This window comes from Mustela erminea, chromosome 7 (assembly GCF_009829155.1).
Source record: "Mustela erminea isolate mMusErm1 chromosome 7, mMusErm1.Pri, whole genome shotgun sequence".
Taxonomy (NCBI): Eukaryota; Metazoa; Chordata; class Mammalia; order Carnivora; family Mustelidae; genus Mustela; species Mustela erminea.
The window spans coordinates 68640314-68662608 of record NC_045620.1 but is presented as its reverse complement, the minus strand read 5'-3'; the positions used below and the strand labels follow the sequence as shown (position 1 = coordinate 68662608).

At 38.7% G+C, this 22295-nt stretch overlaps 1 protein-coding gene across 3 annotated transcripts in view; it reads left to right on the top strand.

The window, feature by feature from the left end:
- The first annotated feature begins 370 nt into the window (after nucleotides 1–370).
- Nucleotides 371–22295, top strand: part of FBXO11 (F-box protein 11) — an 88818-nt gene continuing 66893 nt past the window's right edge. For 2 of the 3 annotated variants that reach the window (XM_032352044.1, XM_032352043.1), the window contains exon 1: nucleotides 371–1418. In XM_032352044.1, the coding sequence (XP_032207935.1) occupies nucleotides 1199–1418 (220 nt within the window). In that variant the 5' untranslated portion in view covers nucleotides 371–1198. The remainder of the gene's footprint in view (nucleotides 1419–22295) is intronic. The other variant, XM_032352045.1, reaches the window with a different exon arrangement.

The following is a 22295-nucleotide window of genomic DNA, read 5'->3' as shown; positions in this document are numbered from 1 at the left end:
AAGGATTAATCACTTCTCCCCATTACATCAGCAGCCCCCGCCCTTTCCTCCGAGAACCTCCTCTCCTAGAATCGTCGCTACGCACTAGCGCTCTCTTCGCCCACCCCCCGCTCTATTATATGCCCTGATACCTCCCCATTATCACCCGCCCCACTACACTCCCCCTTCCCTCCTTCCCCCTCCTCGGCGAGGGAGGGAGGAAACCCGAGAGAGGAAACAGGGCGTTGAAGGAAGGGTCTTCGCCATAAGAGCGGAGGCCCCATTGGCCTGAAGGTTGTATGGAAGCTCTCCATTGGCTGCTTGGCTAGAATCCCCGCCCCTCTGCGTCCCCGCCCATTCACCCCTCCCCCCGCCGCCCCGCGGCCCTCCCCCGCGCCCCTGGCCAGCCCCGCGGCGGGGAGGGACCCACTGGGCGAGTGGAGGCTCCGGCGATGTCAATGGCTCCTCCTGCCACGGAGCAGCAGCAGAAGCAGCGGCGACGGGGTTGAGGAGGAAGAGGAGGAGGAGGAGGAAAGGTTCCTTTAAGGAGGAGGAACGACGACGCCTCTTTTTCCCTCTATCTCCTCCCTTCACACTCATTTCCCCTTCGCCTAGGAGAGAAGGGGGGGAGGAGAGAGAAGAGGCCGAAGAAAGAGAAAAAATTCCTCACAGAAATCTCTTTCAGGGGGTGTGGGGGTAGGAAGAGGAAAAAAAAAAAGAGCCGGGCGCCCCCTGCTCCCTCCCTCCCTTCTCTCCCTCTCTTCTCCTCCTTCTCCCTTCCTCGCCCGCCCGCCCACTCCCCCCGCCGCCGGAGACGCCGCTCGGGAGTCGGCGGGACCGGAGTCTGTCTCCTCACCCGCCGACGCCGCGCTTCGCCCCGGGATCCCCAGGCGGGCGGACGCCCTTTCTTTCTTTCTCTCGCTCTGCCCGTCTTTCTGTCTCCGTCCCTCGCGGCCGCCCCGCCCGGCGGCCTCGGCCTTCCCCGTGCGTCAGGCCCGCCCGCCCGGCCTCGCTCGGTCTCTGTCCGTCTCCGCGGGCCTTTCTCTCGACTCGGGGTCTCGCTCGCCCCCTCCGCCTTTCCCATCTCCCCTTCCCCTCGCCCCCTTTCCTTCCTCCCCCTCCCCAACCCCTACTCCTGCCCCGGAGCTCGCTGTGCGTGTGTGTGTGTGTGTGTGTGTGTGTGTGTCCCTCCGCCAACGCCGCCACCTCAGCCCGGCAAATGAACTCCGTCCGAGCCGCCAACCGGAGACCCAGGCGAGTGTCGCGGCCGCGCCCGGTGCAGCAACAGCAGCAGCAGCCCCCGCAGCAGCCGCCGCCGCAGCCGCCCCAGCAGCAGCCGCAGCAGCAGCCTCCGCCGCCGCCGCAGCAGCAGCAGCCTCCGCCGCCGCCACCGCCGCCTCCGCCGCTGCCCCAGGAGCGGAACAACGCCGGCGAGCGGGGTAAGGCCGCGCTCCCTCCTCGCCGCCCGCCGGCTCGGGCGCCGGCCGGCCGGGACCCGCGGGGAGGGAGGCCGGGGCGGGCGGGGGAGGCCTGTGCGCCCCCGGGCTGGGAGACGGAGGCTGAGCGGAGGCGGGTCCGCGGCTGCCGCAGTGTCAGCCCGGCCCGGGGCCGGGCCGGCAGGAAAAGCCGCGGCTTCCCCACTCGCCCGGGCTCTAGCTCAGGCCGCGCTTTGTTTGGTTGCGGGGGCTCGGCACCCTCACCCCCCCACCCATCCTTTGGCTTCTCGCCTGGTTTACGGACCCCGCAGGAGTCTGTTGGTGGCTAGGGTGGGGGGAGGCAAAGGGTGGGATTTCCCCCTTTTCTACTGCCTTCCACGTTTAGCCTCCTTCTTCCTAACAGAAGGTGGTGGGGAACAACTGGGAGTGATCGGGCGGTGGGGCTGGCTGGGGAACTTGTTTTCCCCCTTTTCTCTGTTAGCCTCCCCCTTCCTGTGGAGGAGGGGGAGGGGGAGAATCCGAGTGGTCTGTGGTGTTGGCCGGGGAACTTGTTTCCCCCACCCCCCTTCCTAGTCACGGGGTAGGGGCAGCAGCGACTACTCTCCCAACCCCACAATGTTTGCTGCGCAGTTTGGCTTTAGTTACAGAACCCATGGGAAGGACCCGTTAAATCAAGATCTTTAAATAAATAAATATAGAATCCATCGGCCATTTCCAGCCCCCTCCCTCGCGTGCAGTGCAGTTACCCTGCCGCTCTATCGACCACCCCTCTCGCCTGTCCTCCCTTAGCGAACCCCTACGCCACTGGGCTACCCTCCGTCTCCTAGTGGGGTTTGAACGCCCCTTCCCTCGAACTGGCCCCTTGGGAGAGTGTGAGTGTGTGCTGTGTCCAAGGCCTAGTGAAATGTGTCATTTGGACCCAACTGTGCAGCTCTGTCTGGTAACCACCATTGTCTAAGGGCTGAGGCTCCCGGGGGTTGGATTCTTGGTTTAGCAAAAATAATGTTCAGTTCTACTTTGATGATGTGGTTATTTGGGGAGGTTTATGGGGTAGGGTGTTGCACCTTGGTCTCCAAATGTAACTATTCTCAATTAATTAGCAGCTCTCGGTGGGGGTGGAGGTCAGTACCATATTTATGTGTACGGTTGTTGTTTTAAGGAGGAGGGGAATTGTTAGGAGACATTTTGCGTGTTTTCGTTGGCGGATTAAGGTTAATTTTACATGCATTGGTTGTCACACCTCCTTTGATTCAGGGAATTGAGATTAAATGCCTTTTTAAAAATTACACATTCTTTGCTTAAAAACTGTTTCAGTGTTGTACTTGAGGAAAATACTTAAATGGAAGAGAGATGATAATCTGAGAAATAGTTCAAAGGGTTTTCACTAGTCACTGTTACAGATAGTCCTTGAGAAAGCAGTTTGTTATATGTTGCTTGAAAGAATGTGATGTTTCAAGCCAGTTAGAGGTCTTGTGTAACATTATTGGCAGATATGTTTTAATGATTCTTTGATACATTTACCATTTTTTTGTAAATTAAAAATATTTATAGTTTCATCCTCTTTCGTATTTGCATATCAGTGTTTTCCTGTGTTCCATTTAAATAATACTCAAGTCTCCTTCCACTATATGTTGTCTCACAAAATTTTTTGAGAAAACAAGTGACACTAGATTGAAATCCTAGCATAGTCAGGATTTAATTTCTAGAAGTAAGTAAGTGTTTTCAAGATGTACTGATTTATTCATACCATTAGGGCTGAATCAAATCTGTTTGACCAAACTTAATTTAGTCTCATTACATATTTTAAATTATTTATTCTGAATCTCCTTTTCACGATGTGTGTAATTTCAGACTTAGTTGAGGTACTTTTATCTTGGATACTTTTCTTTATTTGTGTGAATTATTAGCTGCTAAAGTCTGTTTCCTTTTGAAGTGAAGTGGCTTGGTTGTTGGTATTGGCATGCCAGAGTGTCAGTTTTCTTTTCATTCATGTACGGAAGCTGACTGACAAAGATGTTCATGAAATCAGGATTTCAATATGTACCTAATGAAATAGTAAATCAGATGCACTGTAGAATTGTTGCTTTGCTGCAGCTAGTAGAAACTGTTCTGGAGATTCTCTGTTGGCACAGAGGGGACAAGAACTTGCTGATTAGCCTTCAGGGAAAAATGCTGTGGGTCTTTTAGAGGGCAAATAAATGGCTTTAAAATGAATAAAACATTAAGCTAAATTAAAAGACTAATAAAGTTTTTGCCAGATTTATGTGAAATATGTAATTCTTCAAAAATTGGTGGTTTGATTATTTTTTTAAAATGTATAGTGCACATAACGATCAGAGTTTAGCCAAAGGATTACTCTTTATTTTAAAAAGTTTTATGGAGCATGTGGAGTGTCTCTATTTCTGGTTTGGATAGGAGAGGTTCTGTTGTTTAAGAATATGCTGGGTTTCATAATTTTGACAAGGTAATTAAGGAACTATAGCTAACACGTGCGTGTGTGTTTTACTTTTTTTTTTTTTTAACTAACTTAATAGATATGTAACTTTTATATTAGAGTTTGGATAGAGTTACATAATGGTGGATCAGAAAGCTTTCCTCTTTGGGAATTGAAGTCAGCACTCACTGTTTTTAAGACAAGTTAACTTGGTCTATATATTTAATACAAAGAATAGATTTTTGGCTTTTTAATGGTAGTAGAGTAGTTACAAGATAGCTTCCTCACCCCCCCCCCCAAGCAAAAGTTTTGTCAGGGCTGGTTTTTAGTTGCTTGTTCACCCACAAGTTAATTGGTCTAAAAACTTCCCTGATAATGTCCTTACACACACACACACACTTTCTTGTATATCTAATGGCCAATGTTTGAAGTAGAAAGGAACAGTCTAATAGAGTGAATTCTTATGAGGACTTTCCAAAGCCTTTCATGGGGGAGAACTACTTATATGTTGGGAAATACTTGATCTGGGTGTTTAATGTAATGCTGTCTTCACTCACATTATCTGAAATTGCCCACTGTCTTAAGATGGATTATATTTTGGAGTTTAGGATTTCACATACCACTTTGGTAGAAAATCATTTGTTTTGCACTCTTTGATAATACATTTCGGACTTGGTAAATCTGGAAGTAGTGTGGGGTTAGTTTTTTTATATTTTCTTCTAAAAGTTCTAAAAGGATTTAGCTTTTGCAACTTGTTCTGATGAATTTATTTTCTCATTGGTAGTCTTTTTCTAGGAGAAGGATGAGGAAAGCTTGCAAGCCTGCAGAAGTGCTGTGTATTCTGAGCACTTTTAGCTCATAGTTAAAATTGATTGGCTTGAATAGGTAATAAATGCACATAATTTAAAATTGCAGAGTTTTTTACCTACACCTGCCTCCCATACCAAATTCTCCTACCTGGAATCAGTCATTGTTATTAGTTTCTCATTTATTATGTTTTAATAAAAGTTGAAATTTGACAACTGAAAATCTTGATATGGAAGTTTTTGAAAATAGGTGTAGTTTTTTTCTGGCTGGAAAATTCATAAGATTCTTTTGAAGTTCTGAAATTTTATGTAATCATTTATAGTTAAAGAAATTTAATGAATACAATATATTAATGAATATTTCTATTAATTTCTAGTCTGAAATAACCATAAAGAGTAAAATAGTAATCACATCTTCTTAATTTCATATTTGTGGAATAAACATCTCACCTATGACCCTAGAATTACAGTTTTGTTTTAACTAAACTTACTGAAGTAATTGAATACATATAGTATTACATGAAATATTCCTGATGGAGCTACGTATTTATAATGTGCAGCATCCAGAATACTCCTTAGCATTCTAGTCTTGCATGCTAATCATACTTTCTGTGGGCTTATTCTGCCTCATGATATTTTACCTTCAGGTTCTTCAGAATAAGGAACTTACAGAATAGAAGAATAAGGAACTTCGTTAACCTTTTTTGATAGAAGAGTTCTGGATAAGGGACATGATTTTTCCTTTTTTAGGGATTAAGTACTGTGGGGCACTGCTCTCCCTTCTTGTGGCTAACGCTTCAAAATATTTACATCCATGAAAGGAAGATGTCACCCAGGGTTTGGTTTTGAAATGAAACCAACTAACTTTTGTTTTTTAATGTTTGGGGTGGGGTAGAGGAGAGCCTTTTTTCTCAAAGCTTACAAATTGAGGGGTAGGAATGAAGTGGTGACAATGCCAATGTTAAAGTTCTGCTGATGAGGCCCATGGGTTGTTAGTATACTGCTTTTCTCTTTCTTTACTGGAAGTTCTGGCAAACCCATGGACAGGTCAGCCAATTTGGAGACCTACCAGGTAAGGCAAGAACTACCAGTAGATAATGACCTGTTAGGACCCCTGAACTTAAATTTGGCAGAATTCAAGGCTAGTGAGTATTTTCTCAGGGTCCCCCCCCCAGCTTTATCTTAATTTTGAAGCTAAACAGTCTATAATAATGAAATATTTTAACTTGAGGTTTTTTATTGTCCTCCAATTTATTCCTTTTTTTTTTTTTTAAGATTTATTTATTTATTAGAGAGCACAAGTGGGGTGGAGGGGCATGGCAGACGGAGAACCAGACTCCCCACTGAGCAGGGAGCCTGATGCAGGGCTTGATTCCAGGACCTCTGGGTCACAACCTGAGCTGAAAGATTCTCAACCAACTAACCCACCCAGCTGCCCCATATTCCTAACTAACACATTACTCTTATTTTGTGTCTATCTTTTTCCCACTAGTCTCTGAAAGATTATTTTATTTTAGACTACTAATTTTATCAGCCCTTTGAATTGCATTCTCCGCTTCCAGATAATTCCAGTTTATGAGAGGTTACAATTCCAAATTGTAGTTGTTAACCTTTGAAAATAAAATGATAAAGAAGCAAAATAGAAGAGTTGAGACAGTTGGACAGTGTGATATACTTCAGAGTTACAGCTGGCTAAATGGGGGTTCTAATCCTGGCTGCACCATCAAGAGGCTATTTGACACAGGGCAAGCAGTATAAACTCTTGGAGCCTTACTTCATTATCTTTAAGGTGGGGATGATAATACTTGCCTCATATATATATTGCTGAGAGATTTAAGTATCTAGCACTTGATAGATGTTCAATGAATTGCAGCTTTTAAAAATATTAAAAATAGTAGTAAGGAATGAAATCAGTTGTATATAAAACTAAATCCAAGTGATACAATGTGCATGAGTCGTTAATTTCTGGTATACCCCAAAATGCAATCTAGGTGACTTTGGATAACCTTAAGGAAACTGGCTTATAATTATAAGTCACTAATTTTATACCTAATGAATTGAAATATTCTTTAAGCAAAGACTAAGGAAACAGAAGAAATGGGCATTGAGAATAATAATAACAAACATAGGTCTCTTTCTGCTTATGTAGTAGAGTCTGTCAGATACTTTCTTACACACTGTATCATTTAACCCTTTTAGCAGTTCTGTAAGATAGACATAAATCAGCGCTGGATATTCATAGTAAATAGCAGAGAAAAATTTCAAAATCGAAATATATCACTGAGTCTTCCCATAAATGAGGAGATAATTCTGCATTTGGCAGAATGTGTTCACACTTAGGGGAGGGAATAACCTAGCCTTTGAAGTACATCTGTCCCCTATCTTATCCCCTCTAGTCTTATTGAAGGCTGGTACCATAGTCTGATGCCATCGATTGTTAAATATTTGCTTTCACTGGGCGCCTGGGTGGCTCAGTGGTTAAGCCGCTGCCTTCGGCTCAGGTCATGATCTCAGGGTCCTGGGATCGAGTCCCACATCAGGCTCTCTACTCAGCAGGGAGCCTGCTTCCTCCTCTCTCTCTCTCTCTGCCTGCCTCTCTGCCTACTTGTGATTTCTCTCTGTCAAATAAATAAATAAAATCTTTAAAAAAAAAAAAAAATATTTGCTTTCACATTTTCTAGGTAACCTTCTAATCATAATTTTTTTTTAAAGATTTTATTTATTTATTTGACAGACAGAGATCACAAGTAGGCAGAGAGGCAGGCAGAGAGAGAGGAAGGGAAGCAGGCTCCCTGCTGAGCAGAGAGCCCGATGCGGGGCTCGATCCCAGGAACCTGGGATCATGACCTGAGCCGAAGGCAGAGGCTTTAACCCACTGAGCCACCCAGGCGCCCCATTCTAATCATAATTTTACCTCTAATGTAGATCTGTCCCCAGAAGAGGTTGCCCTGATTGGCCAGCATGTTTTTCCAGCTTACTGAGATAATTAAGCCTTCAAAAAGGGTAGATTTCCCTTGAATAACTCATAGTTATGAATAAAAGGTGTTAAGTCATTTTAGCTCATGGTAATAGCCTAGACTATTTCAGGAAGGAACAAAATATGAGTTAAATGCTATTCAGTGGTAATTTTGACAGGTTTGTGGACTAAATATTCTCTTGTCACCAAAGCTTGCTGTCTTCAGATACATAGCCTGGGCCTTTTATATATGTTAGGTTAACACAAGAAATGTGTGTAAACTTAATCTTTAGAAAATAGAGAAATGAAACCAACTAACTTCTCTTAAATAATTTATTTTAGTTTAAGGAAATATCAAAAATACTTAAAAATGAGTACATTAATTGTGTGGTTTTTTGTTTTTAAAAAAACCCAAATATAATAGTATAGTAAAGCAAATTTAAGTTCTGTATGTTACTTGCTTACTCTTCCCAGTTTCTAAAGGTCCAGTTGTCAGATGTTTAGCCCTTTAAATGAATAGAAAATCGTGTAACTATGTTAAGAAAAAAAATGCTTAAATGCTGTTCTCTCAACTGGTGGCTAAACCTTTAAAAACATTATGTATTACTTGCACATATTATGAGAGAAGAGATACATTCATCTTTTTTGTGAAGAGAGCCTACTTTTTTCTCAAAGCTTTGAAATTGAGTGATAGAAATGGGTAGTATCCTGTGCTTTAAAATTATTTTTTCTGGTAACAGTAAAGGTCTTAGCTTCACTGTTTTCTTCTAGTGTGCATCAACACTCATGTACCACATGGTCAAGTTAGGTTGTGTCAAAATCTTTTGATTTTTGAAAGTTTTTCCTCAGAATGGAATTAACTGGCTATTGTAGGGGTTCAATCTTGGCATTGATTTCTTTAGTACCATGTATTGATAATGGACTTAAATCAGTTTAGCCTTTGCTGGTTTGCTGGTTTGAGTTTAGATATGAGAATTCTTTTTTACACTCAAGTATAGATTTTGTATCTTACATCTACAGTGTATAACATACTATGTATGAGACCACATGGCTTTATGAGAATCTGACACTCAGGAGGAAGCAGGTAGGGAAGAGGAAGAATATATAACTCTTTTTTATTCACCTGTTCTATTTTGAGTTGCACAGGGTTGGTATATATATGTCATTAGTAATTGTCTCTTCCCACATAATCATATGTCTTTGGCAGGGGGGAAAGGCTTTAAGGAAAATTAGAAGTGGTGTAGAATTTAGCAAATGGAAAGGAGAAATCATTCCAGGTTTGTATCATGGTAGAGAGAAAGGATAGAGAAGAGGTGTTTGAAAGAAATGGGGGTGGGTGAGTACACTGTGTTTTCAAATTGAATGTTATTGGCAAAGTGAATGGTGAAAGAAATTGTGAAACCACTCATTTTTCTGTTAAAAGTAGCCACAGATCTAATGAACAGTCGTGTGTAAATGACTGATAACTTCATAATCCTTTGAAATGCATTTGCATTTTTAAGAAGCTGGTCACTTAGTCAAATTTTGGTATTTTAGACCCAGTAAAAGAGATAGAAATAAGTTTGGACAAAGACCTTTTGGGTAAGAGTGCTTGCTTCCTTCCAGACAAAATAAGCATGTAGGGGGAGGAAGAGGGATGGAAGAGTCTTGGAAAAATCACTTACCTTACACATTCGTTGTTTTTCCTCATCTACTTCTGACCCTAAAATTTTTCTTAAAAGTTTCACTTTGTATTTTCTCAAAAGACTTAATTTGGGGTTGGTATGGGGATGGAGAGAAGAAAAAGAATTAGAGCAGGTAGGAGTGGCAATATGTATGTGTCATTTAAATTAGCAGTGGTCATTCTATATATAATTACATATATCCATATACTATATATAATTATTTAAATTGTTAAAATAATTTTATTAGATTTTTTTAAACTTAAGGTTTTAATGAAAGCATACAAGTGCTCAAATCACTGGTGTATAGCTTGATGACTTTACACAAAGTAAACACCTCTGTGCAGCCAACAATACATAGATCAAGAAATAAACGCTACCAGAATCCCAGAAGTGGTATTCATCCCATCCCAGCATTCCCCCGACCCCGGGTCTTCCCACTCATTATTCCCAACCCTGTCTTTCTAACTGCTTGGATTAGTTTTGTCTGTTGAATTTTATATAAATGTATATAAAATCACCCATTATGTATTCCTGTGTGTCTGGCTTTTTCACTCAGTATTTGTTTCATCCATGTTGTTGCTTGTATTAATAGTTTGTTCATTCGTGTTGCTGTATAATACTACATTGTATGAGTACACTACAATTCATTCAGTGTACGATTAATAGACATAAGAGTTTTCATCTTTGGCTCTCAGAAATAGTGCTGCTATGAGCATTTTGGGTATATCTTTTGGCGAACACAGGTACATATTCCTGCTAAGTTTTATACCTCAACATTATACCATTAGTTACCTTTTCCCAGAGGCAGAACTTCCATTTACATGGGAGGTAAAATAGCTTTAAGACAGATATGAATATGGTATCTCATAATTAATGTTGCTGAAACAGTAGATTCAGTAGATTTTATTTCAGATATTAGTGTTTTTCTTAAGTCTTTGAGTATGTATGCTGTAAGTCCAGAGTTAGGAAGTTTACTCATCAATTTAATATACTATACTAATATACTAATATAATATGCTATAATAATATACTATAATTTTCCCCAAGTTGAGGAGGAAGGAAGTCTTTTTAAATATAGGAATTTTAAAAAATACTGTGGACTTTAATTTGTGATTTACTAAGCCTTCATTCCAAACATTATTATTTTTGCTAGTGTCGTAAATACTATTTTTCTCCATTTCAGTTTGGAATCTTCTTTCTTACTACTTTTAAGCTTATCCTTTTAACTCCAGTGAAAATATTTTGCTTTTATTTGGTTAATTATTTCATTTTTTATTTTTTCTGCTTATCTTCATTATAAACAAGATTATAAATACAAAATAGTAAAACATTTATAATATTGGGGCATATTTTGCTTTCAAGTTGTTTTTCTAGTCCTTGGGCAGATCTGTCAGTTCCTGATGTATAAGAAGAAGGTGTAAAAGGGCTCCCTCAACTGTGCGGAAATGCTAGTTACTGGCTCATAAGCTCATATTCTCCACCATGCAAATATCCCTAGAGTGACAGGCCATCAGTGGCTGAGATGGGGTCTCTTTTTAAGGAATCACTTGCTTGAAACTGATGGTATGGTAGCCTTAGGTACTAAAAAGAGTAAGATCTTATTATTTTGTGTCTGGCAGTTCAGTGTTAGTGCTAATAGTTTTCTTTCTTGTCCACAGCAAGCAGTGTGGAGGAGACTCCTTTCTTCCTCCCATCCCTTCTTTCCTTTTTTACATAACGTAGCGACATTGAATAAATGTTGCTGTTAAGTTTGGGGAGAATGAGCCTGAGCTTTTTCATCCAAGCGGCTTGTTTTTAAAGAAACTCTTAATTATAGAGAACAAACTCAGGATTGCTGGGGAATGGGGTGATGGGGTGGTGGGCATTAAGGAGAGTGTTTGATGTGATGAGCACTAGGTGTTATACGCAACTGATGAATCACTAAATTCTACCTGAAATTAATAATACACTATATGTTAACTAACTTGAATTTAATAAAGCCAGAGATTTTTTTTTAAAAAGCAAAAACAACCAAAAAAGTGGCTTTTTTTTTTTCTAGAATGGTTTCTTAATCCCATTTCTGAAGTAGGGTATTTTGGATGAGGTGACTTCTGAGATGCTCTAAAACTTTCTGTATCATTTAAATTAACAGTATAAATCATTGAGGTCTGAATTTGTTAGGTATTATTATACAGACATGGCTCTTTTATGGAACTTATAGTTGAATTAGATACTAGATTTAAATAACATTCAAAATCAAAATAAATTGAAAAATAAACATGTTGATATCATTCTGTCCTCTGATAAATATTTTTAAGGATGCGGGGGGCGCATGCACACATACACACACATATATATGTATACTCTTATATGTACGTACACCACACCAGAGTTTTGTTAGTAACTTTACCTGTCCACGTTTTCCAAGACCTGAGTCTGTTGGAGAGTCTTCTATGAAATGCTATTAGGTTTGTTATGACCCCCTGCAGTCTGACACCTGTTAATCATTTATCGAATTACCTTTGTGCCACAATTAGAAAATTGTTGCAGGGGAAGCCCGGCTGGCTTAGTTGGTAGAACATCCAACTCCTGATATCAGGGTTGTGGGTTCAAGCCCCACACTGTGCATGGAGCTTACTTTAAAAAAAAAAGTTGCAGCCCAGAGTTTAAGCTAAGTTATAGCATGCTTATGTAAATGATTAAGAAAGAAACATGAGCCTACTGAAGGAAATTACCTGCAGATTTGGGGTTATTCATTTTGTTTTCATGGTGTCTTCCTTCTTCATTGCATTCATTGTTTTGCCCTTATATCCAGAAACTGAAAGCAGACAGACAGGTCTAAATTAGACTGTATGTTGCCAGAATCTAAGATCTTATGTTGCAGAGATAAAACACTTTAAGTTTCTTTATATCATCTGTAACCCCACATACAAATGGTTGCAACTCTCAGGGTGCCTTTACGGATTTTTTTCTGATGCTGTCATAGTCTCTACTGCAGTGTCTCACAGGAAGCCTGTCTTCTCTTTCTGAGTCATTTGATTTGAGAACCTCTTAGCTGAAATCTTTAAAGCTGAAAAACTTAAGCTGAGAGAGTTGGGTGTAGTGAGCTTGTCTAGGGTTTGTAAAGTTAATTCTCGTTTTAGATGGCTAGAAAAATGTTACAGACCAATCATAGACATGCATTGAGAACACATACATGCTCTGAAACTTGGAATATGCACTTCTGATTTTTTTGAAGTGTCAGAAAATTTGTGGTAAAATGTTAGCAGTAGTGTCTTGGAGTGATGGAGGTAAGGTGATTTTTGTTACTAAATCTACGTTTCTGTGGTTTTTAAATACTATATATGGACTCTGGAAGGAAAAAGGTTTGTGTTTTTAAGAAGATTTTAATAGTTGTGATTGTGATGTGAACTTAGTAGTTGGTCTGATGGTAAAGTCCTCACAGGTCATTTTAAACTTGAATACGAGCTTAATTCTCCATGCTTTGTGTTTTAAGTGCTTATTAATTTATGGACATTTTTAGCTTTTATATCCAGAGCAACTTTAGGATAATAATTGTGTATTTATGTCATTTATTGGAGATGAAGATAACTGATAAAGTCAGAATTCAGAATTAAAAACAAATTTGTTACTTGAGACTTTGAGCCAGTGCTTCTGTCTTTCTAGGATAAGTTTGTGACCATAGGTTATGTAAATACAAATACATAGAAACAGTATTTTAATTACTTTTGTGGCTGAATGATGGAAATTTAGTGTGCACACAAACTGGATATTAGAAAGAAAAGCACAACTTAATACTGGTCATAAAAGGTGGCTATTTCTTTTGTACCCTGGTGGTATGGACTTCTGACTGTTTGATGATTTTATGTGGAAGATAATTTCTTCTCACAAAACTGGAGTTAGCCCTGAAAGAATTAATGACTGTCAGTTTATTAAGTTGAAACAGATTGCTAAGGGAAATTGTTTCACCATTATCAGTCAAAAAAACAACAAACCAACCTTCCCTTTCTAAGATACTATATTCTTAGAAGTTTTGGATTGTGGGACCCGGTGTGTTTGAGAATAAATAAGAACAGGCCTTGGCTTTCAAAAAATATGGGTCTTTGCAGTCTAAAATTAGTTACTAGATTTGGAATTAACTTACCTCACATTTGACCAGTCTTCTGATCATCTTATAGACTACTTGTAAACATTAAAAGAAGACTTTTTCTTATTAGAAAATATACTAAAAACCTTCATTGAAATAGGTGAACTGTTCTGTTTTGTTTTGTTTTTAAAGGGGCTGTAGAAGGCCTGGGTGGCTCATTCAGTTAAGCATTCTTTGGCTCAAGTCATAGTCCCAGGGTCCTGGGGTCAAGCTGTGTCTCAGACTCCCTGCTTGAGCCTGAGAGTCTGCTGGGAGTCTGCTTCTCCCCTGTCTCTCTGCCGCCGCCGCCCCCCAGCTTGTGCTCTCTTGCATGTTCAGTCTCTCTCAAATACATAAATAAAATCTTAAAAAAAAAAAAAAAGTAAAAGTCGGGACCACTAGGGACACCTGGGTGGCATAGTCTCAGGTAAGTATCTAACTTTTGATTTTGGCTCAGGTCGTGATCTCAGAGTCACGAAATCAAGCCTGGCATCAGGCTCTGCAGTCAGTGGGTAGTCTGCTTTTCGCTCCCACACCCCACATGCTTTCTTTCTAAAATAAACAAATCTTTTAAAAAAGGGGGGGGGCTACTGATACACGGCTTAGGGCAAATCGGTCATTAAGTGTAAGTTCTAGATAGTAATCAACATAGTTTTATGAAGAGCTGATTACAAGTGAACTTAGATTATTCTCCTGAAACAGTGACTTTGGTAGCTGAAGAAGGAACAAGAGAAGCATAGGTGGATTTAAATACAGCTTTTATTTTATGAAGTAGTCATATTGGTATTGTGATAGTTGAGAAATTTTTAAAAGTTGTATAATGTGGAAGCTACCGGTTACAAAAATACTGCTAACCATTTTGCAGACAGGCATTTAGTAAATAGTTCTGTTTCTCTCCAACTTCCTTTTCTGGACCAAGATTTGTTCATATAATTACTAATTTAAGTTATTAAGCATATTAAGTTCATAGATTATTTTTTAAAATGGGCTGGGGTTAAGTACCTGGAAAACCAAGAATAGAAATCAAATTACTTGGAATGGTCTAAGGGAAAAAAGTACCTTCATCTTTATAGAAACAACAAAAAAGTGAGTAGTCACTTAGAAATGTTGAACCAGAACTAAGTAAAGCAGAAAACAATATGGACTACAATTGAATGAATCATCCTAAAGTATGTTTATGTGTGTGTAAACACATGATACCATTTTATAATAATAAGACTTGTAAAATGTTGAAGTGGTTGAAAAATATGTCTTTTAGAAAAATTTAAGTGTTACTCTAAAGAGGGATAAGCTAAAGGATGGCTAAACATTTCACATGGTTCGAAGTAATTTTTCTCAAAGATTTTATTTATTTATTTCACACTCACACACACACACACACACACACACAGAGCACAGGCAGAGGGGAGCAGCAGGCAGGGGAAGAGGGTGAGGGAGAAGCAGGCTCCCCACTGAGCAGGGAGCCTGATATGGGGCTTGATCCCAGGACTCCACGTCATAGAGTCCAGAAGGCAGAAACTTAACCAACTGAGCCACCTAGGTGCTCTGGGTGAAGGTAATTCTAAAGGATGTTGCTCAATTTTATTTTTCTGTATGCTCAGGAGATAGCTAAGGAAAACAAATTTAAATTATTAGATTGATGTTTTACACTGGTGTAAAGAACATTTGATAAACATCTAAAGTAGGTCACTAGGGGCACCTGGGTGGCTCAGTCAGTTAGGCGGCTGCCTTAGGCTCAGGTCGTGATCCCAAGGGTCCTGGAATGGAGGCCCACATCTGGCTCCCTGCTCTGCAGAGAGCCTGCTTCTTCTCTCTCTCCCTCTGCCTGCTGCTCTGTCTACTTGCGCTCTCTATCTCTGTGTCAAGTAAATAAATAAATAATCTTTAAGTAGGCCGCTAAAGAAGACTATATACCTTGCTTTTTTTGTTGTCAGCTATGAGGATTAGATATTTTAATTATCTTAGAGATGTTAAATTAGAAATTAAGAATATTGGTTATAGAACTGTAGTTGCAATTCTTTAGGTTTATTGTTCAGGGTGGTGGTTGGAATTAGAGCCCTAGTCTCCTGACTCCCAGACAATGATGGTGGTGTTACCTGTTCTTGTTTCAGAATTTTACTTTCATTCTGTTCATTTTTCAGTAGTGGTTTGTTAAATCTATTGAGGCTTACTAGTTTTCTGTAACTCCTTAGTTGAACTAAACAAAAATTAAGTTTTTAAGATACTTGTACTCAGTAACTTAAAAAAGATATACAAGTAAATTTCAATAACTTATTACAGATTGACTTAATTTTTTTTTTTTAAAGATTTATTTATTTATCTGACAGAGAGAGACCACAAGTAGGCAGAGAGGCAGGCAGAGAGAGAGAGGACGAAGCAGGCTCCCCGCTGTACTGGTAAAAAAAGAGAAAAAGGCGATTATATTATTCAGTATAAGGTGAACCATATTGATGAGTCATGTGAAGATTCCCAGGGCAAAGTTCTTTTCCAGTGTTGAATCTTAGTGCCCATTTATGATAATGGTGGTGTTTCAGATCAATAAGGAAATTATTTATTGATCAATAAATGATATTGAGATTATTGATTATTCATTTGGAGAAGCATTCAGTTAATTTCCTACTTTGTACAATACCAGAAATGCATTTAAAATGATTAAAAAGCTTTTTTTCAATTAAAAAATTTTGTTACTAGAGTAAAAAACCCTTTTAACACAGTTTCAAGTGTACAGTATAATATTGTTAACTATCAACAAGATGTTATCAGATCTGAAGAACTTACTCATCTTGCATAACTGAAACATTATACCCATTGAATAGCAACTCTTTATTTTCTTTTCCTCCCTAGCCCTTAGAAACCACTATCCTGTACTCTACTTTTATGAGTTTGGTATTTTAGAGATCTCATGTAAGTGAAATTAGACAGTATTTGGTCAACTCTAAGTGACTTATTTCACTTAGGATAATGTCCTCCAAGTAAGAGCTCAATATTTTTAGAAAATCATAGAAGAAATTAGAAGAAAGTACTTTTTCCTCAGCAGTGCCCCCAAAAATCAGTCATTAAGGAAACATCAAGAAATTGACTACCTGGGGTGCCTGGGTGACTCAGTTGGTTGAGCAACTACCTTGAGCTCAGGTCATGATCCTGGAGTTGCAGGATCAAGTCCCGCATCCACATCGCCCTCCTGCTCAACAGGGGACTGCTTCTCTGACCTTCCCCTCTCATGCTCGCCCTTTCATTCTCTCTCTCTCTCTCTCATATAATAAATAAATAAATAAATAGGCTGCATAAGTGAAAAGTTCTGTGCAGTGAAGGGTGCTAGTGAAGGTTAAGGCAAGTAATAATCGACTGGAAAAAAATTTGCACTTTCTTAACCTACAAATTATTAGTATCATGTGTTTCTATGAAAAATTATACATAAAATACTGATTATTGAGCTGAATCTTCTTTCTTAAAAAGTATGGTTCATTCCATTCCATTCTCACTTCTATCCTCTCAGAAGCAGCAACTGTCATGAATTAGATATGAATTTATTCATTCCATTTTTATCTTTTTTAAAAAAATATTTCATTTGAGAGAGAGCGTGTGCATGCACAAGTTGGGGGAGGGCCAGAAGAAGAGAGAGAAGCAGACTCCCCACAGAGCAGGGAGCCTGATGCAGGGCCCCATCCCACGACCCTGAGATCAGGACCTGAGCCAAAGGCAGTTGCTTAATCAACTGAGCCACCCAGGCATCCCTATTCATTCCATTTTAAAATACTTTTACATATTTGTGTGAATCTGTAAATCTGTAAATAGTTAATTGTAAGTTATTATGGTTGTTACTATGGGAAAGTAAAAGCTTGCCTTCAGGGTGTTTCAGTGCAGTAAACAGAAACATAAAATATTCTCTCTTAATGTTTACTGTGTAAGTGCCAAGTGAATGGTATAAGTCATGAGTGCCTGGCACTCTAGAAAACTTTAAGTGATTGTTGAGTGAATTAATTAAATATAGAAGTATATAAAATTTAAAGGAAAAGTCTGTTCTGTTCTCTTCCCCTGACCTACCACTCTCCAGAGGTAACTCTTAACTGTGTATGTGTTTACTGTTGAGTTTTTCTTAATGTATGTGTATATAAATACACATACTTTATTAAAAAGAAACCACAGTATATGTATTAGTTTGTAAATTAAGTTTTGGGTTTTGCATAGATAATATCCTGGGCATTTTTCTGTGTCAGTATAAATCTAAAATTACCTTATTTATTTTTCATAGTTGCAGAATAGTTCATTACCTGAATGTACCATGATTTATGTTAAATGTATATCTATTGATTAATATTCAGGTTCTTAATTTTTGCTACTATAGTATTGAAGTAAACATCTTTGTACAGATATCTTAACATATTTATGTCACAATTTCGGTTTCATAGATGTGAGTTATTGTGTTAAAGGAGTAGTTGCATTTTAAAGTCTGAAAAATGTTGCCAGATTTTTTTTTAAATAATCCCACTATTAATGTATGAGGTTAAATGTTACTGAATAAATGTATACACGAAATACTTAAGAGTGGAGGGGAAACTAGTCTGAGAGCTGAAATGGTTTGAAAAGACTTGCCAGAGAAAGTGAATGCTTAAACTAGATCTTGAAGAATGAGTATGTCACAGATAAAGAAAAGGGGAAAAAAGGATATTCTTAGTAAGAGGAAATGGGCCAGACAGAGAACATGGAAGAGATACCAGGACAGAATTTTAACTCCGTCATCGTACGCTGTTCATGTCACAGTTCCCTTTGTCTTGGTGTTTCTTTTCCAGAAAGAAGTTAAAGTTGAGTTAAGCACTCTCCTATCTTCAAGGCTTTACCACTTGTAGAATAATCCAAATTCTTTAGTCCAGATTCAAAGTCTATACTTCACCTGCCATTTTTTTTTTTTTGTACCAGTCTTCTTTTGACAGGCTAATCTACAAATTGTTCTTGAATGAACCATATTTTGCAGCTCTCTCTCTCTTTTTTTTTTTTTTTTTGGTCCTGTTGCAAATTTTTAAACTCAGTGGTTCATTCAGTATTTAATCACCTGTTTTTGAGTTCCCATGCTTTTGTGGTAGCTACACATAAGTCAGGCTCAGGTGCTTACTGTCATTTACATTTATGTAATAAATTTACATAAGCATAAAGATCCATTTTTGCTTACTGTATGGAGGATTATCAGTAAATATTTGATAATATCCTATGTAATCTTCTTCAATGTCCTGAATGGTTTTTTTTAAATAATACAGTTGGCAGGGGCGCCTGGATGGCTCAGTGGGTTAAAGCCTTTGCCTTCGGCTCAGGTCATGATCTCAGCATCCTGGGATCGAGCCCTGAATCTGGCTCTCTGCTCACGAGGGAGCCTGCTTCCTCCTCTCTCTCTCTGCCTGCCTCTCTGCCTACTTGTGATCTCTGTCAAATAACTAAATAAAACCTTTTAATAAAATAATAATAATACAGTTGGCAGTGAAGTTTCTGAAAACTCACCAGAACCCCTTTTCCATATTAATAAATATCTGATATCAGTGTATGGACTTCTGATACATAAGTGATATGTAATTTATGTATTAAGCATGGCAAAATATTTTTGAAAGCACTTAAGTAGCAATTAGGCAGCTTTATATCCATGGGAAGACACAAGGAATTTTGGTAATAATAACTACTATTTAGTGGTTGTGATATTAATAGCAATCATTTATTGTTTATTCTAGGTAGACAGTAAATTCATGTTTTATTTTTACAGCAACCCCCATCATGTAGATAATGTACCTTTTTTACATATGAGGACTTAAATTGAAGTAAAACGCAGTTTCCATATTGATATTACACATTAACAAACAATTATTTAGCAGGATAAATATAAAAAAGAGTCAACTTCTCAATGCTCCATAGTGAAATTTTAGAATATAATAAAAGTTCTTTAAAATGATGAAAAAAACCAGAGTGCCTACACCAAAGTATCAGTTATACAGATGGTGTATTTACCAGCACAATAATTTGCAGAAGTTAGTAAAATGCTCTTTCCTCAAAATGTAGAGGCAATATAGCTCTGTAACTTGATTTTTATACCCATTTAAACTATCAGTTCAGCAAGAATGAGGCCCAGAATGCGTATATACACAAAAATTAAGAGTTCATCACCTGTAAAAACTTGGTGCAAGAACCAAAGGATATACTTGAGCAGGAAGAATAGTAAACTAGAGAGAAGGAGGAATTGGATAAACACATCATGAGTGAAGAATTGGCAAAATATGTTAATAAATCAAGACTATTGATTGTAAATATGTATAATATTTTTAAAGATAGAACCAAAATACTAGACAATTATAAGAAAGTTTGAAGAAAGGGGATTACATTGAGTCAAGAGTGCTACAATTCAGGGCACCTGGCTGGCTGAGTTGATCAAGGATACAACTCTTGATTTTGGGGTTGAGTTCAAGCCCCAGGTTGGATATAGAGATTATTTAAAAATAAAATCTTAAAGTGCTAGAATTATTTTTTCATAAGAAGTATAGAAATACTGGAAATTCTAAGGCATATTATAAAAATAGCTATTTTTGTGTCACTGCAGCCAGACTATCTGGATGAAATCCTAGCTTATCCCTTACTAGCTGTGTGACATTAAGGTTACTACAACTTACTGTGCCTAAATTTTCTTATCTATAAATGGGATGACAATAATCCTCATAGTGTTATGGGGAGGATTAAATGCAATGCACATAAAGCCATTAGAACAGTACTCAGTACATGAAAGCACTCAGTACATGTTTGCTGCTGCTGCTTTTATTTCTTTTACCTTAAGGGTAATCATGAAAAGAATAGAAATAAAATCTATGACTATAGGACAGCAGAACTCAAGAGAGTGAAGAAAGCTTACCCCTTAGTATGTTATCAAGATCAATTGGACTAATACTAATTTTTTATATTTTTTGAGCACTTCCAACCACTTAAAAGCATTGGTATTTTATTACTTAGAGATCTTCCAAAGAGCAGAAAGACTTTAGTGTTTAAAAAATTATTCTATGGGGGACCCTGAGTAGCTCAGTTGGTTAAGTGTCTTCCTTCGGCTGAGGTCATGGACTCAGGGTTCCTGGAATCAAGCATCGCATCTGGCTCCCTGCTCAGTGGGGAGCCTGCTTCTTCCTCTCCCTATGTCTGATGTTCCCCTTACTTGTGCTCTCTCTCTGTAAAATAAATAAAATCTTTAAAAAAAAATCATTCTATGTTGCATGAATCCATCAGGCCCTTTTTGTAAATCTGGGGTACATTATGGAATCTCAGTGATCTTTTTGTGTATCTTGAAATACTTTGCTATTTCTTTTTTTTTATTATTATAAGATCTTATTTATTTATTTGACAGATCGCAAGTAGGCAGAGAGGCAGGCAGAGAGAGAGAGGAGGAAGCAGGCTTCCCACTGAGCAGAGAGCCCAATGCCGGGCTCTTGATCCTGAGCCGAAGGCAGAGGCTTAATCCACTGAGCCACCCAGGTGCCCCTACTTTGCTATTTCCAAGAGTTTTATCATTACCACCAATTATTTCCTGCTGTGTAAAAAATAAATAAATAAAAAGCAAGAATCATGGAATCCACTAGAAGGAAGCTATAATAGTGAAATAGTAATTTTTCAGGTTTTTTTTTATTGTACCCATTGCATCCTTCAAAAAAGGCATAAGAGAGAATGAAAAACATACAGATAGGAAGATAAGTACAAGGTGAGGAGTAGCGCTGTAGACCTGGGCTGTTCAGTATGGTAGCCACTTGTCACATGTGACTGTATTAAAATTAATTAAAATTCTTAGAATTTAAAATTCAGTTCCTCAGTCACATTAACCATGAAGTGGTTATATAGAGGGAATGTAGCATTTCACTGTGACTACCATATTGGGCTTCATTTCACTGTGACTACCATATTGGGCTACAAAGCATAGAACATTTTCATCACTGCAGAAAATTCTTAAGAGAAAAAATTCATTGAGAAAATCCCTACTGAGCAAGGACCCCCATTGGGACTTGATCCCAGAACCCTGGGTTCTTGACCTGAGACAAAGGCAGGCGCTTAACCAGCTGAGCCACCCAGGCACCCGAAAAATAACCTTTTCAAAACAAGTAATAGGGTAGCATTGTTTTATATTTTTGTAAATCTTATGTCTCCCCCAAAGTTTGTTGAAAGCTCATATATTAGAATCTAATCCCCAATGTGATTGTATTGGAGGTGGGCCTTTGGAAGCTGATTAGGTCATAAGAGTAGAGCCCTCTTGAATAGCTAGCCTTTTCCCACCATGTTAGAATACTAGAAGAGATCAGACATTTGTAGCCTGGAAAAGGGCCTTCACCAGAACCTAACCATGTTCATGTTATGATCTTGGACTTCCAGCTTACAGAACTGCAAAATAAATTTCTGTAGTTGACACGTCACTCAGTTTGTTTTGTTATAGCAGCTTAAACTGACTAAGACGCATGGCATCTCGCTTCCCTCAGAGCAAGTGATCTAAAAGGGACCAAACAGAAAGCCACTATGCTTTTTACGACCTCTTGGAGAGAAATTTCTGGTCATTAGAGGCAAGTCACTACTAAGTCTGGCCAGTATTTAGGGGAAGAGAATAAGGCTTTACTCATGAAGACAGAAGTATCAAAGAATTTGTGGACTTTCTAAAAACTACTACACTGGATATGCTGAACGTTAATAGTAGTATAGACACTGTAACCTTTCCACAGCTCAGTCTAGTGGTGCTTAAGAATATGAACACCCTATAGTCTAGTAATTTCATTTCTAGATTTGTCTCTCAAGGTCTTTGTAAGAATTTCATAGGGGATATGTACATGGATGTTTACTGCAGTATCGTTTGTAGCATCAGAAGTTGGAGGCAGTCTGGTTGTCTCATACTAGTCTGAGTGTAGATAGGTAAAATTTGT